The sequence below is a fragment of the Phoenix dactylifera genome, chromosome 1 (genome assembly GCF_009389715.1).
Source record: "Phoenix dactylifera cultivar Barhee BC4 chromosome 1, palm_55x_up_171113_PBpolish2nd_filt_p, whole genome shotgun sequence".
NCBI classification, from domain to species: Eukaryota; Viridiplantae; Streptophyta; class Magnoliopsida; order Arecales; family Arecaceae; genus Phoenix; species Phoenix dactylifera.
The window spans coordinates 31,254,331-31,269,809 of NC_052392.1; the positions used below are offsets into that span (position 1 = coordinate 31,254,331).

The 15,479-nt window shown below is 37.4% G+C and overlaps 1 protein-coding gene across 1 annotated transcript; it reads left to right on the forward strand.

Moving 5' to 3' along the window:
• Nucleotides 1–3,899: 3,899 nt before the first annotated feature.
• Nucleotides 3,900–13,806, forward strand: LOC103704364 (cellulose synthase A catalytic subunit 5 [UDP-forming]-like). The gene is made up of 14 exons (XM_008787618.4): nucleotides 3,900–4,271; nucleotides 5,032–5,230; nucleotides 5,342–5,577; nucleotides 5,655–5,748; nucleotides 5,887–6,070; nucleotides 8,531–8,797; nucleotides 8,893–9,238; nucleotides 9,506–9,643; nucleotides 10,977–11,102; nucleotides 11,233–11,445; nucleotides 11,563–11,845; nucleotides 11,927–12,123; nucleotides 12,205–12,555; nucleotides 12,856–13,806. Exons 1-14 carry the CDS (start codon nucleotides 4,191–4,193, stop codon nucleotides 13,438–13,440), a joined length of 3,300 nt encoding a protein of 1,099 aa, XP_008785840.2. The 5' UTR covers nucleotides 3,900–4,190; the 3' UTR covers nucleotides 13,441–13,806.
• Nucleotides 13,807–15,479: the final 1,673 nt, after the last annotated feature.

Consider the following 15,479-nt stretch of genomic DNA (forward strand, 5'->3'; position numbering starts at 1 on the left):
CTCAAAATCTAATCAATGGGTTATGTGAGCAATTTATGTTTACCCTTTAGCATAAAACTCAAAGCTGGTTTGTATGATTCTTTCCCTATGATGAGGAATGGAAACTACTATATGTATCTTTTCCAATGTTATTGTGCAATGTCTTTTAGAGGAGGGTTCTTTTTTTGTGTTTTTTCTTATTCAGATTTATATTATTAGAAGCATGTTGAAAAGGCTAAAAATTATGTTTGAGTTTGGAACTTGGAAGTGCATCTTATAGCCACTTAATTGATAAATTTTTGTTGACTCAATGTAGAATAAATGTATCGCTTGCAGATTTGGCGATGAAGCTATGATCTTGATGTATTATACAAATAAATTGCATATATTTGTTTAATTTCGATAACACAAACTATCAAGCATGAATCATAAAACACCAACTTATCGAACATGAAATCACTTTTGTCATAGATAAGAAGCAGTGCAATCACATGGGTGGATAGGATACGTTTTCTCCTTTGAGAGGAGCATAAATAACTATTTGGGACCATATTTGTGGGCACAAAGATGGGTACAAACCTGTTTATTCCTTCCAAATCCGTGACATGTGCCCCCCCCCCCCCCCCCCCCCCCCTCTCTCACCAAAAAATAAAAATAAAAATTGTTGTATTCATTTAGAAATCTAGTCGGATATCTCATACACTCCTAATGCATCATTAGAATATACGGATTTAATATGCTGGTTAGTTTATACTAGAAAAGTCCAACCCTATTGGCTTGCCTTATTGTGCTAGCTATAGTATATCATTTTTTCGCATGACTAACTAAACCATTTTGCCAGCTTCATGCCAAACTTTTGGATCACAAAAGGCCTTGACATAATTAATTCACAGTTAGCAGGACTTTGAGACCACATTTAAAGAAGTTTTGTCTTGTCACATCTATCTTTCCTTTTTTTTTAGGTAGAGCACATGCCCCTCTATTGATTAGATTTAGGGCACTAAGTATATGATGTCCATCCATGAAATCATTGCCAGCCAGCAACAACCATAGGCTTTAAACATTAAATCCTTTCTCTCCAATTTATTTACTGTGAAAATGTAAGAGTAGACAATTGTACATGGCAATTTGAAAATTTTATATTCGACCTAATAGTATATAATGCCGGAACAAGAGTTAGATTGTCGATGTTTATAAGCGTCGTTCTGTAGTTGCTACAGCTCAAAACTCTTGTGTCATTTCTAATACTTTTTGAATCATTTATGCAAAATAAGCAAGCTTAAAAAAAATAAGCATGTTTCATGGTTAAAAATATTAATCACCTTGTACAAAAAAATGGAGAAATAATAAGAGATAAGGTTTGAAATGACATTCTTGGATTGATGCCTAAATAAATGTAGCCATATCTTAGCCGTTGTGTGCATCCTTTTCAATTTTCAACAAGTGTACACACTTCCAAATACGAGGAGAGTTGGTTAGTGGGTGATTTGATTTATGAGAAACGTCCCTTTCGTACCGATCATTAGGGATGTGATCTTTCTTTCTTTGCTCCTTTCTCTTTGTTTTTGATTCAAAAACCTTTCCTTTTGTTGAAGGGAAGGGCTGTTTCTTGCGAGCTTTCTTAAATGCAAAGCTATCTCTAGTGAGAAAGGAGAGCTTAATCTTGATTCTTTTTTAGATAATCATTTCAACTGCAAGGTGTTGCATAATTGCATCAATTTCATGTGGTTTCAATTTGTTTCATCGGATTTACTAGAAATAGACGGTGGCATCATCATTTAGTATGAACTTTGTTGATGTGACCTAGAACACCTGAGATGCATAAGCATAGCATGCGCATCCAATTGCAACTTTGCGCAAAAAAAAACTATCGATTTGCCGTCTCGGTACCGGATCTCGTATCGGTGCCATACTAGCCCGCGAATATATGTTTAGTCCTACATCTATTATTCGCTGGATAGATTTTAGATACTTATATAGGATTAAGGAATCCAAATAATATCTTCCAACTAGTTTTTCTGTATGAGATTATGGATTGTGACAAATGCTATCAGAGTGATTTAAACCCATAATCTACACAGACTAGAAGATACTACAGCACGAGTTTATGGAGATTGACCACAGACTAATCGTGGTGCTTATGATTAGATTTGAATGGATTTGAACCCTTAGTCTAACGAGTAAGTCAAGGGTTGAATGGAGGAAGTATGTGAAGACCCATGCAGACGTGTGTTTAGTTCTATATTAGTTATTCGTCAAGAAGATCTTGGATATTTATACAAAATTAAGAAACTCAAAATAATACCTTTCGACTAACTTTTTTTGGTGAGATTTTGGATTGTGAGAGTAGCATAGTGTCAGTATGGCACATAATTTTTTTGGTGTATCGACCGTTTCGGTTCCAACCGATACAACGTATCTTACAAGTAATCATAACTTATCAAAGTATGGACATTTTATAAAATATACACAGATTTCTGACATAACCATCATGCACCAAAGAGAAGTACAAATTCAACACAATCTCCTCTCGTGTTAATGTTCTAACATGCTAGGTTGGCCTTAATTTAAGCTAGAAGGCGAACCATGACAACTCTAGTTGTAACCATTTTGCTTCTCATAGCAGGTGAGCACTGAGAAAGAATAATTAGTTGCAATCCCATAAACAAGGGTCCAAATTCTTATTTCTTATGCTGCTGCACATCTCATGGACCCAAAACATGTGACATGTCATGGACCTAACTCCCATGGTAGTCACATCATCAATATGTAGCGTGCTAGTTTTGATTGGGCTTGCACCAACTTCAATTGTACAATCTTTGTTGATCCACAGAATCCAACTCATTTCCATCCTCCCATATGACAGCTGGCTAATGAAAAGATCCAACTATTCCGTGAAGGAAAGATTTCATATTTGAAAAAGCAAATCCATGCACTGACTCATGCAGTCCCCTCGAGCCCATCTCTTCCTACCATTCTTCAAGAGAAGGATCGATAAAAGATTGCAACAGCATATATATTTTTTTTATATATATATATATTTAGGAAGGTAAGGCGAAGTTTCTTGTATGAGATGATTTTTTACTTGTCCTAATCTTTACTCTTTATTCAACAATATTAAATCCAATAATTTTCTGCCATGAGATAATTCAATCGATATTAAACTTATGCAAACTAACAAGTATGATGTTATTTTGATAGCCGTGTATATTCTGAATCCAATCCTGCAATACATAGCACAACATCGATAGTAAAACTAACAGCAATATAACCTGATCATAATATTACTAGCAGTAATTTAAAATTTATTTCCATAAATATTACATAAACCACAATAAAATTATTAAGTTTCTTCTTATTAAATTTCTGTTTTCTCTCTCCTATATTAATGACCTTTTCTTCCAACTCCTTTCTAAAGAAAAAGAAAAAAAAGAAAGAAAGAAGGGAAGGATAGGCACAACTAATACCTCAAGATTCATTAAGGATAGAGTAAAAGATATAGAGTGAAAGCTAAAGAGAAAGAGATGTTGAAAGAAAGTTTTTACCATCTCTTATCTCCTCTTTATCATTCTTATTTATCTGCCCTTCCAGAAGCAAGGGAAAAAAGGTTTGGAAAAAAAAAAATATAAGGGAGAGGAAGGAGGAGCCGGTGGGGCTGAGACGCGCTCGGCTCCGCTGGCCACCACCACTTCCCGCCGGGCCCCACTCCCCTCCGTATCCGACACGAATACGCCCAGATTCTCCTCTCTGTTTACCCCCTTCTCTCTCCACTCTCTCTTCGCTTTTGGCTTGTCCGATCTCCCCTGGCGAGTTGAAATATAAATCTTTTTCCTCGCCTCTCTCTCTCTCTCTCTCTGGGGCACACACGCATCTGGGTTTTTACAGCGTCCTTTTTCTTTACCGCGTCTCTTTCTTTATTATTGGCTGCCATCCCCCGCTCCCTCGTGTTGTCTACTTCCTTCCCCCTCACACCGTGAGATCGGTTTCCGGAAGCTACTCTCATTGCAGCCCCGCCCCAGAGGAGGAGAAGAAAGGGAAGAAAATAAGAAAAAAAAATCTTTTTTTGACTCCGTTTCTGCGGTTTTTTATGCTGAGCTTTGGGCGCTCGGGGAATGAGCGGCGGGAGTGATCGATTTGGAGAGAGTTCTTGGCGTGGGGATTTGAAGTGAGGAGAGGAGATAAGGGAGGGGTTTGATCGGGTGAAGTTGGTGATGGCTACGGGAGGGCGGCTCGTGGCGGGTTCTCGGAATCGGAACGAGTTTGTGGTCATCAATGCTGATGATTTTGGGCGGGTGAGTGTGATCAAAATCTTACCTTTGTTGGATTTGAGTTGCGGTTTCTGTTGATTTGGGGGATGCTCCCTTTGTATTTGGTCTTGCATTGACTGGAAGTGTTGGAAATTTGTGGTTTTTGGTAGGAATTTTTTTAAAAAAATCTCATCTTTTTGTATATTTGTCATGTTTCCTGTTTTTCTTCTCTTATTTTGGATGTGCCCATCTCTGCATTTCGAGTCCAGCAGTTGTTTTTGAGGAATCTCCTCGGTTTTAATGGGAAAATTCATCTGCTTTCCCTGTTTCTTTTTGATTTAACACCGAAAATTTCTATTTATTCGTGGGATTCCTTTTTTCTTCAGTTTTCTATTTAACATTTCTTCCTTATTTAGAACCTGATGTAGTGGTAGATCTTCTTGAAGCTTAAAATGCACTCCGTTCCTCTTCTAACTGTTCATCTTAATACTGATGTTGGGTAGTATAAGTACTGTTATTATTATCTTTAAAAACTTTGTCTTCCTTAAATTAAAATGCACTTCATTCCTTAAACTATAATCAGTTATACTTTTATATGCTTTAATCTTTACGTTCTCTCTAATTTTTATTGAAAGAAAAAGTCCAGTAGGTTATGCAATCGATCATGGGAATGCGATCTTTCAATCCACATCTATTATTTATTTAGCCTCCAGTTTTATCAGAGTCTTTGTATACCTACTAATGCTTCTGCGTTTCCTGAACCTGCTCCTCATGGATCTCTGTTGCCTACTTTGGAACTTTGCAGTCCAAGGCTGCCCAAGATTCCAATGGGCAGATCTGCCAGATATGCGGAGATGATATTGAGATATTAGAGGAAGAAAAAGAGCTCTTTGTTGCCTGCAACGAGTGCGCCTTCCCTGTTTGCAGGACTTGCTATGAGTATGAGAGAAGGGAGGGCAGTCAGGCCTGTCCCCAGTGCAAGACCAGATACAAGCGTCATAAAGGTTTTATCTTTTTTGCACTCAATCAGCCTTCTGATCTGATTATGAAATATCACGGAAATTGTTTAATGTGCTTCTGCTGGTAATCTATCCTGACAAGAGGAGACTTTGCAGGTAGTGCCAGAGTAGAGGGTGATGAGGAAGAAGATGGTGATGATGATATTGAGAAAGAATTCAATTTTGGTAATTTTGATGCCAAGGAGACTCTGAGTGTATCTGGGTCGAAGCATCACAGCCAGCCTAGCATTGGACAGAGCTCCTTCACTGGATCAGTGACTGGCACCTCCCATGTCCACAATCCTAGTTTCTATACTAATATCGATGTCCCACTTCTGACTTATGGTGAAGAGGTGAGCTTTTAAATGCAAATTAGAAATGTGATTAACATCTATTTCTGCAGGTCCTAACGGTAAATTATCTTTTTTAGGTTGATGGGATTTCTTCTGATCACCATGCTCTTGTTATTCCTCCATATGTTACACAAATTCATTCAAGGCCTGTTGCAGGATCTTCTGTCTCTAGTGAGTCGATGGGTTTTGGTTGGATTCTTTTTGTATTTCTAGCTATGCATTTTGCTAACCTTTTCTTTTGATTCGATTTCTTTGGTTTCTCTTACTGAGTTTAACAAAGTAACACTCCCTTGCTTAATACTATTGCAGCACAATCTAGGCCTATAAACCCTAATAAAGACATAGCGGTGTATGGCTATGGAACTGTTGCGTGGAAGGATAGAGTTGATGACTGGAAGAGAAAGCAGCTTATTAAACTGCAGAGGCCTCAGCTTGAAGGTGGGGATGGTGGGGGCCTTGATGGAGATGGGCCAGATAACCCTGATTTGCCAATGTAAGCTAACTTCTTGCTTACCCTTGTACTCTATTATTTAGATCTATATATTAGGATATGGTTAGTATTCCATTCTTGAATGTGTAAAATTACACTAGTTTTGTGATTTTTAATTTTTTCTCTTTCAAAGATAATTTAAAAGTTCGATCATAGGCTGTCTTATGCAAGAGAATGTCTTACCATTTTTCCGAGCTTCAGATAAATCATTGAGGTTCAGTCACAGCTCTGGAATTTTACGTTTTTCCCCTATTGGGGATCTGAGATTGGCACCAACAGAAACAAATGACTTCATATTTACATTCTAACTAAGAAGCACTACAAATATAATGTTCTTGATAATGAAATGATCATTGACAATGCTATTACAGTCTAAATCATATCAATTTAGCAAACAAGTAATTTGCATCCTAATTGTAAGGAAAGCAATTTGTTAATGAAAATATAACTATAACAATCCATGACCTTATCCAAAAAGGCTAACCAGTAGATATGATTTGGGTTCCTTGGTTCTGTATAAGAAGCCAAAATCCCTAATGCACAACCAATGTGAGAGCTCGTTCGGGCATATATTTAGTCCCACATTAGTTGTGTACCGGAGAGATTGTGGATACTTATACAGAGCCAAAAAATCGAAATAATACCTTCTAGCTAGCCTTTTTGCGTGAGGTCCTAGGTCATTACATTAACGCTTTTAAGAGAACTTGTCTAAAGCTAGAATGCTAGGATACCGCTTAATTCATAAAATTGTGATATACTATGTACATGGAAAAATTCTGTTCTTCCTCTCCTTCACCAGTTGACTTTCAGTAATCAACTTGTTAAACCTAAAACCTTAAATCTACTCGTATGCATATAATAGATTCCCTTGTCCAGTAGGATTGCTTTTAGGGTAACTTATACAATCAGATATGGAGTTCAGTATGTTTCGAGCAAAGTTATCTGAGCTTATACAATGAGCGTGGGAGTGGGTTTCCCAAATTTTTTGAGATTAGCAAGTGCATGGGCATGTTAAAGATGGACATGCTTCAGTCTTTAGGGTGTACTTTATTTTATCTAAAACTGAAGCGGAAAGAGCTCCAGATTTTCAGAGTGAAATGGGTGTTCCTAGTTTTCTTGATCCTACAAGTGAGTAAGCTTAGCCTTTATGCTGCGGCAAAATTTAAGGTCTGCATATATATCTGAATGACCGCATTAAGTGTCTTAGAACATTGAATTTGATGTAAACAAGGATTTTACTATAGCAGATTTATACAGCAGCCCAAATCAAATCTAAGATTTTTTACATCTCCTCCTTTCTGGTTTGCCCAGTTTTTGAGTTTAGGTAAGTATTGCATGAAAATTCATAGTAGGCATCTGAACTTTCACATTTTTTGAGAGATTGACGCTGTGAAACACTGTCGTTGGTGTGCATGATTTGGATTTAGAAGAGCTGTGCTTGCATGAACACTAAGCCATCACTTGCTTTAGAAAGGTACTTTCAGCTCCACAAGTTAGCCTGAAGTTTTGAGCTTGCTTAGTTTTCATTATTTTCATGCATGAAAAACATAAGATGGGTCTTCAAGCTTAATTGTATCTTCATTTTTTTTAGTATGGACTTAAGCCGTGCTTGAATTCAAATCGGGGTAGCAAGGTGAAATTTCTTGTTGGTTTTCCATCATCATATATAAACATGTTCGGTGCACGTGCAGAAGAGGAAGGTGTCATGTGGGACATGAGATGGAATTTCAGGCATGTCGTAATGAAATTTTGTCGATGACATGTGTTTAGAAGAATTTTAACAACCAATGGAATAAAGTTGTAATCAGTTTGATGTTTGAAAAGTCATGCCAAGATCATGTTGAGATTTTGGGGTGGTAATGAAAGTTTAGGGTATCATCTTTTTTCCCATCTTGTCTCTTCTTCCCCCTTCTATATTTCCCTTAATTTTCTTTATTCTCTTTTTTATGTGTTCTTTAGTGCCTTTTCTCATGATCTTTTTTTACCTTATTTAACAATGGTAAGTGACAAACATTCCTCCAATATCGGGATAACCTGGCCAAATGCGATATATGTAAGAAAAGGGCTACTTTTCTGCTCTATGTATTACTTTTCAAAAGTTGTTTCCATTTATGAATATTTTTTTTTCAAACCATATATTTCTATATTTTCAACTTTCTGTGCTAACATTTTTTGAGAATTTACTAGAATCATACCAAACTATGGATTTACTACCCTGGACAAGTATGATTTAATCTCAGCCTTCTAATATTTGGATAACACTGATATATATCTTTCTTGTTCTCTGTAAAAGTTATCTTGGTTCATAACTGTCATGGTGGTCAGCCAAGCAAAAGGTCCTTCTAAACTGCTGATCTTATAACTTTGTTTCAGCATGTATTCTTCTGATACCATTTATCAATTATTGTATTTGCAAACTTTATTATATTCTTATTTACCAATATTGTCCATTTATTTTTTTAGGTCGGATGAAAGCAGACAGCCATTGTCAAGGAAGCTACCCATTGCTTCGAGTAAGATAAACCCATACAGGATCATAATTTTGCTGAGGCTTGTCATACTTGGCTTCTTTTTCCATTATAGACTTCGCCACCCAGTTCCAGACGCTTATGGATTGTGGCTAACATCAGTTATATGTGAAATATGGTTTGGAATTTCATGGATTTTGGATCAATTCCCGAAATGGTACCCTATAGAACGAGAGACATATCTGGATCGTCTATCATTGAGGTATCATATATTTCATTCAACTGCAAGTTCTCTTGTATTTTATTCATTATGTAGTGGACCTGTACTATCATCTTTGTTTATAAATCTGTTCTCAGGTATGATAAAGATGGAAAGCCATCTGAGTTAGCAGATATTGATATTTTTGTAAGCACAGTTGATCCCATGAAAGAACCTCCACTTATCACTGCAAATACGGTTTTATCCATTCTAGCTGTGGATTATCCTGTTGATAAAGTTTCATGTTACGTCTCGGATGATGGTGCTGCCATGCTTACCTTTGAAGCGCTTTCTGAAACTTCTGAATTTGCCAAGAAATGGGTCCCATTCTGCAAAAAGTTCAATATTGAGCCTCGTGCTCCTGAATGGTATTTTGCTCAAACAATTGACTATCTGAAAGATAAAGTTCATCCAGATTTTGTGAGGGAACGGCGTGCAATGAAGGTTTGCTTTAATACAAAAATACCTGCTTGTAGTTTTTAAATTTAATATTGAATATCTGTGTCATATCCTTTGAATGCAATCTAATTGAATGTACCTTGTTGTAAGCTCTCATCTCTTTTATACTAGTCATTGTTAGTGTGTTATGATTTTTACACTGCTTGCTAGCGAAATTCACATGGTAGCTATTCAAATATGTTCTGCGTGTATTCTTTAACATCTTGTGTGCTGATGTGCAAGTTATCTAATATCTTTGTTTTGTGCATGCAGAGAGAATATGAGGAATTTAAGATTCGTATCAATGCATTAGTGGCCATGTCACAGAAGGTTCCTGAAGAAGGCTGGACAATGCAGGATGGAACTCCATGGCCTGGAAACAACATTCGGGACCATCCAGGAATGATTCAGGTAATTGTTATATTGTCATCGATTCTTATTAACTTGAACTTTCATCTCTTGCTATTCTGGAGAAACTGTCAATCTTCCTACCGTAAAGGGTCACAGCTTACTGGTCTGTCCTTCAGAGAAAATATCGAGTTGCAGATGCAAAAAAAAAAAAGGATAGTCCAATATATTTTGAAGAAACTGGTGGAGATAATATATTTCTTTCTTGCTTGTTGCTTTTTAATTCACTAATACTAGCAGAACCATTTCTGACCTTCCTTTATCATGCTTAGATGCAGATCAGTGAAATGGTCTGATCGAGTGATTTCTGTGAAGGCAGGAAGGTTACACTTAGAGTCTGTACTAGGGAAGTCGAATGGAAATTTACAAATTAATTGAATGGTATTTAACATGCAAAACCCATTATTCATTAATGTGAAACTTTTGGTGGTATTTGAGCCCTTAATTTGCTTCAAATCAGATGCATACATTAATATCAGTACCTATCTGCTTGAGGTGGCTTTCTGATTCCCTTTGAGGACCTATAAGTAATCTACAAATATTGGCTCCTTTATTCACCTTGTTTAATATGGGCTTGTCATCTCAATTGGTTTTGTATTGCTTCTATGTCAATCAGTGTGATGCTCAAACTTTTGATGAAAATATTCTTTTGCAAAATATGCCTTTACTAGCTTTGTACCTCTCCACTTTGATGTCTCAACTTGTGTACACTTATATTTTTGAGCCTTCTACCCTATATCTTCATTTACACCAACTTTTCTTGGCCTTACTGTTGCATCTACCACAGCATGTTCTCTTAGCTACTTGCAGTGCTTGGCCTGACATCACCCTGATATGAACATCTAATATTTTGGTTTATATTTGGTAGAAAAATCAATAGTAGGATTTTCGAATGTGGAAAGAGATGCTGGTTTTTCATATTTTGCTTCATGGTGCAATTGCTTACACATGGATTTGCTGGGTCCATTGCAGCTGATCTATGAAGTTTTAAATATGTTAGGTTTGTATGTGTCTATTCCAGTTATTTTGGAATAATTCAGTAGTAGGCAATTGCTTGAACATTCATAATTATGTAACTTAGGAATGCAAATGATACATTAGCACCCTGGATTTTTCGTGACAAGAAGAGTTGTTTGGATCAATATATTGGTAAGGTCCTCCAGTAAAATAGTTTGGTGCAGGAAGTTACCTCCTTAATTCTGCAAAGGGAGATGCAATTGCGAGAATCCAGCATTTGCATACATCTCTGAAATCAATCCTGATAATCTCTTATTTGATATTTATCATTCTCTTGTATCATTTTGATCTTTGATATCTTGATGAGCTGCTCTAACAGGTCTTTCTGGGTCATAATGGTGTGCTTGATGAGGCGGGAAATGAGCTCCCGCATTTGGTCTACGTTTCTCGTGAGAAAAGGCCAGGATATAATCACCACAAAAAAGCTGGTGCCATGAATGCTTTGGTAATGCATTTGTTTCACAACAAATTTCTAATTAGTTTTGTTATATTTTCTGTTACTGCAAACAACTTTGATTGTTACCTGCTAGTTGCTTTCAAATTTTTGTTTTATTAATCAATGAATTTATTTCCAGGTGCGAGTGTCAGCTGTTCTCTCAAATGCTCCTTACATTTTGAATGTTGACTGTGACCATTACATAAACAATAGCAAGGCCCTACGAGAAGCCATGTGTTTTATGATGGATCCCATATCGGGAAAGAAAGTTTGCTATGTTCAATTTCCTCAGAGATTTGATGGAATTGATCGACATGACAGATATTCAAATCGAAATGTTGTGTTTTTTGATGTATGTATTAGTGTTTCTGGACTTGCCTGATAATATTCTCTCTGATTTTTAATTTATTGTCTATCTACACTTTCTGAAGTAAAATTAATCAATCTTGTTTCCTCCTCTGAAAATCAGATCAACATGAAAGGCCTTGATGGGATCCAGGGACCAATATATGTTGGGACAGGATGTGTTTTCAGAAGGCAAGCTCTATATGGATTTGATGCTCCTGTTAAGGAGAAGTCCCCAGGGAAAACCTGCAATTGTTGGCCAAAATGGTGCTGTTGTTGCTGTGGATCTAAAAGAAAGAACAGGAAAGGGAAACAGAAGCAAGAGAAGAAGAAGAAGAAAAAGACAAAGCACAGAGAGGCATCTACTCAAGTACATGCACTTGAGACTATTGAAGAGGAGGCAAAAGGTGACTTGAATACTCGATTTGTTTACTGAATTGGACTATCCGTACCTAGCAGAGTAATTGATTCTATTATCTTTTATACAGGACAAGAAAGTGAGAACTCAGCCTTGGTGCCCCGGGAAAAGCTTGAGAAAAGATTTGGGCAATCATCTGTGTTTGTAGCTTCGACACTTCAAGAAAATGGTGGAATTGCAGACGGTGTGAGTTTTGCTTCGTGTCTAAGTGAGGCTATGCATGTAATTAGTTGTGGTTATGAAGATAAAACTGAGTGGGGAAAGGAGGTATGCTTGGCCTATCCTGAGAGTTAATGCGATTTTACATTGATTGCTTGTGTCTAATCCTTAATTTTCATGCTTGTGCAGGTTGGCTGGATATATGGATCTGTTACGGAGGATATTCTGACAGGTTTCAAGATGCATTGCCATGGCTGGCGGTCTGTTTACTGCATACCTAAAAGACCAGCATTTAAGGGGTCTGCTCCAATTAACCTCTCTGACCGTCTTAATCAAGTCTTGCGGTGGGCCCTTGGATCTGTTGAGATTTTTCTGAGCAAGCACTGCCCCATATGGTATGGCTATAGAGGTGGCTTGAAGTGGTTGGAGCGGTTTTCCTACATAAACTCAGTCGTATATCCTTGGACATCAATTCCCCTGGTTGCATACTGTACTTTGCCAGCAATCTGTCTTCTCACCGGGAAGTTTATTGTGCCTGAGGTATCCAACTAGAACTGCTATTTCTTCAACATATTTTCTTCTCGAAACACAATTAAGTCGATCTTTTTTGGTAGCTATAATCCAAAGTTTTTTTCATGTCATGGAATTATTCTTCAATGTCCTTACTGGTAATTTCATTAAATATTTACTAGATGTGTTTCAGTGCTAAAGCTGGCAAGAACAAATAAAACGTGTTTTAGAGCAATAACATGAGTGATATGCAAGATAACTATTCTGTGCTGCATGATTTTGATGTCGTACACACTAACTGAAACTTGTGCATGATTCCTTTGTTTACAGATCAGCACCTATGCAAGTTTAATATTCATAGCTCTCTTTGTCTCCATTGCTGCAACCGGTATTCTTGAGATGCAATGGGGAGGGGTGAGTGTTGATGACTGGTGGAGGAATGAGCAATTCTGGGTGATTGGTGGTGTCTCATCGCACCTCTTCGCCCTCTTCCAGGGTCTCCTAAAGGTTCTAGCTGGAGTCGACACCGACTTCACCGTCACATCCAAAGGAGGAGATGATGAAGAATTTGCAGAGCTTTATCTCTTCAAGTGGACCTCCCTATTAATCCCTCCGTTGACGCTGCTTATACTAAATATTATTGGTGTTGTGGCTGGGGTCTCCAATGCCATCACCAGTGGGTATGAGTCATGGGGTCCGCTGTTCGGCAGACTCTTTTTTGCATTCTGGGTCATTATGCATCTCTATCCATTCCTGAAAGGAATGATGGGGAAACAGGATAGAGTGCCCACCATCGTCATTGTTTGGTCTATACTTCTTGCTTCAATATGTTCACTTCTATGGGTTCGAGTGAATCCATTCACAAGTAAATATGATGGGCCTGTATTAGAAGTTTGCGGGCTAAATTGTGATTGAAACATGCATGGGAGTTTAGATGTTTTTTGGCAGCAGGGACTTGCAGATGGGTGTTCTACTTCCAGAGGAATGAAAATTCTCTCTTGACTATTTTTCCATGATGACAGTCAAGAGAGAGGAGGAAAGTTGAAGGAAAAGGTAAAAAAGAGAGAGAGAGAGTGGAACAGAAAACAGGGTTGTGGTTGTGTAGATAAAGGAGATGGAAGCTGACACATTGTTATTTTGTTATTTATAATGTTTTATTGATTCATTCTTGATATTGGACACCTTCTTCTGGTTGTTTAAGGGGATGATATGCTTAGATGTGTGGTATTTTACTTTTAAGATGATATAATCGATCTGAATCTATATTTATTCCTTGATCTGCATTCCCTCCATTGCTATGTAATTCCTGCTTTATGAAAAGCTTGGATCTGGTTGGGATTCTGTTTTTCATTTTTTGAAATCCCTCTCCCCCATCTTTCAAGTAAACTTCTAAAGCTGAAACACCTCCAAGAGACTTACAGGTGTGTCTGGAGTAATGGTTGGAATCATATTGCTACAGAGATTCTTCAAAAGGTAGGTGTTTTGCTTGAAGATTGTTTTGAGCTAATAATGGTTGCTGTATGGAAGACTCTGCTGCTGCTTGTTTGTTACTTGTTGGGTACCAGATTTTGTGCCATTTTGCTTTTATGATCCAAAGAAAGAGGTCTTTTTTTTCCAGAGGAATGTGTGGTACAAAAGATGTTAATTTTGTGCATTCCCTATGCTAGTTTTGAGGGTAAGTAACCTGTGCTCCAACCTGAACAGGCAGCATACTGTCAAAGAACTTGTCATCACATCTCAAGCAATGCCTTTGTGAAATTCTGACATCCTTCTTAGGTGCTCATTCAGATGTCCTGATGAATATCTTTAGTGGCCTAAGTCTGAGCCAGTGATCATCACACAGGAACTTCTTTATACACCTGCAAATCTTTGCAAAACCCTTTACACCAAACATTATGCACCTGCAAATCTGTCACTTTCATCGATCTTGCTATGTTGGTAGCTCAATGTTTTCTTATCTTCCATCAATTGGATAATTTGTCGGCCAATTTAGCTGACCATCTCTATTATTGTAACAAATATTATACCCTTATTTTATGATCCTCGATCATCCTTCTATGTTCAACTATTAAGGCTTGTACATGCATGAGTTGAGCTATATGTATCCACTTCATCAACAAAGATTGTGTTTAAACTGTAATTCTTACTAAGGGAGAGAGAATCCAAGTTATGTAATTTAGCTAGTGCAGTTGTCAAATGGAATCCTACTTACTAATGTCTCCTCTCATGTGATTACAACCATCTATGCTTCCCCTCATATCTTTTTGTTTTTAAGGGGGTTAAAAGAGAAACAACCCCCTGGAATGGTATCAACAAGAACGTACATATCTTATGCTATCAAATTGAAGCACCAAATCCAACTCCAAGTGAGAAGTAGCATTTGCGGGGATATCACAATTAAATACTCTTCTTGCTGACCAATCTGCTGGAAAATTAGTCTCCCTAAATGCATGATTTGTAGAGCTGGATGTGGGCCGGCCTCGGCCATGCCTTTACCTGAAACCTGCCTGAATTTGATTTTGGAGGTTTGGGGCCGGGCTTAGGCCCGAAAGTTTTTGGATAATTCAGGCTTGAGCCCGAATTCGATGGGGTCGGTTCGAATTACTTGTTTGACCCAAAAATAGGCCCTACTCGAATATGATTGAAGTTTAATGTTTCATAATATTGTTTCACAAGTAAATGAGCTAGTTAAAAATTTGACTTTTCCTATAAAACAAGCAAATAATACATGATACACTATTCTGGACGAAATCCATTTTAATTTGTCCTTTACTTTTTTATTATTTTTTTTAAATAATAATATACAAAAAAAAATTTGATTTGGGTCTGAATTTGGGCTCTATTTTGAGCCTTCTTTAGGCTTGGGCTCAGGCCGGGCCTGGCTCAAAAAACCAATAAGCTCTATATTTAAGCCTAAATCCAATTTAAACTCTTTCTAACCTAGTCCGAAACTC

Bases quoted from the DNA above. Each gene is read 5' to 3' on its own strand.
- LOC103704364 (XM_008787618.4), top strand. From the start codon at position 4,191: ATGGCTACGGGAGGGCGGCTCGTGGCGGGTTCTCGGAATCGGAACGAG. The intron at 5,749-5,886 runs GTGAGTCGATGG...ATACTATTGCAG, and splicing joins TGCAGGATCTTCTGTCTCTA to CACAATCTAGGCCTATAAAC. The intron at 8,798-8,892 runs GTATCATATATT...ATCTGTTCTCAG, and splicing joins CTGGATCGTCTATCATTGAG to GTATGATAAAGATGGAAAGC.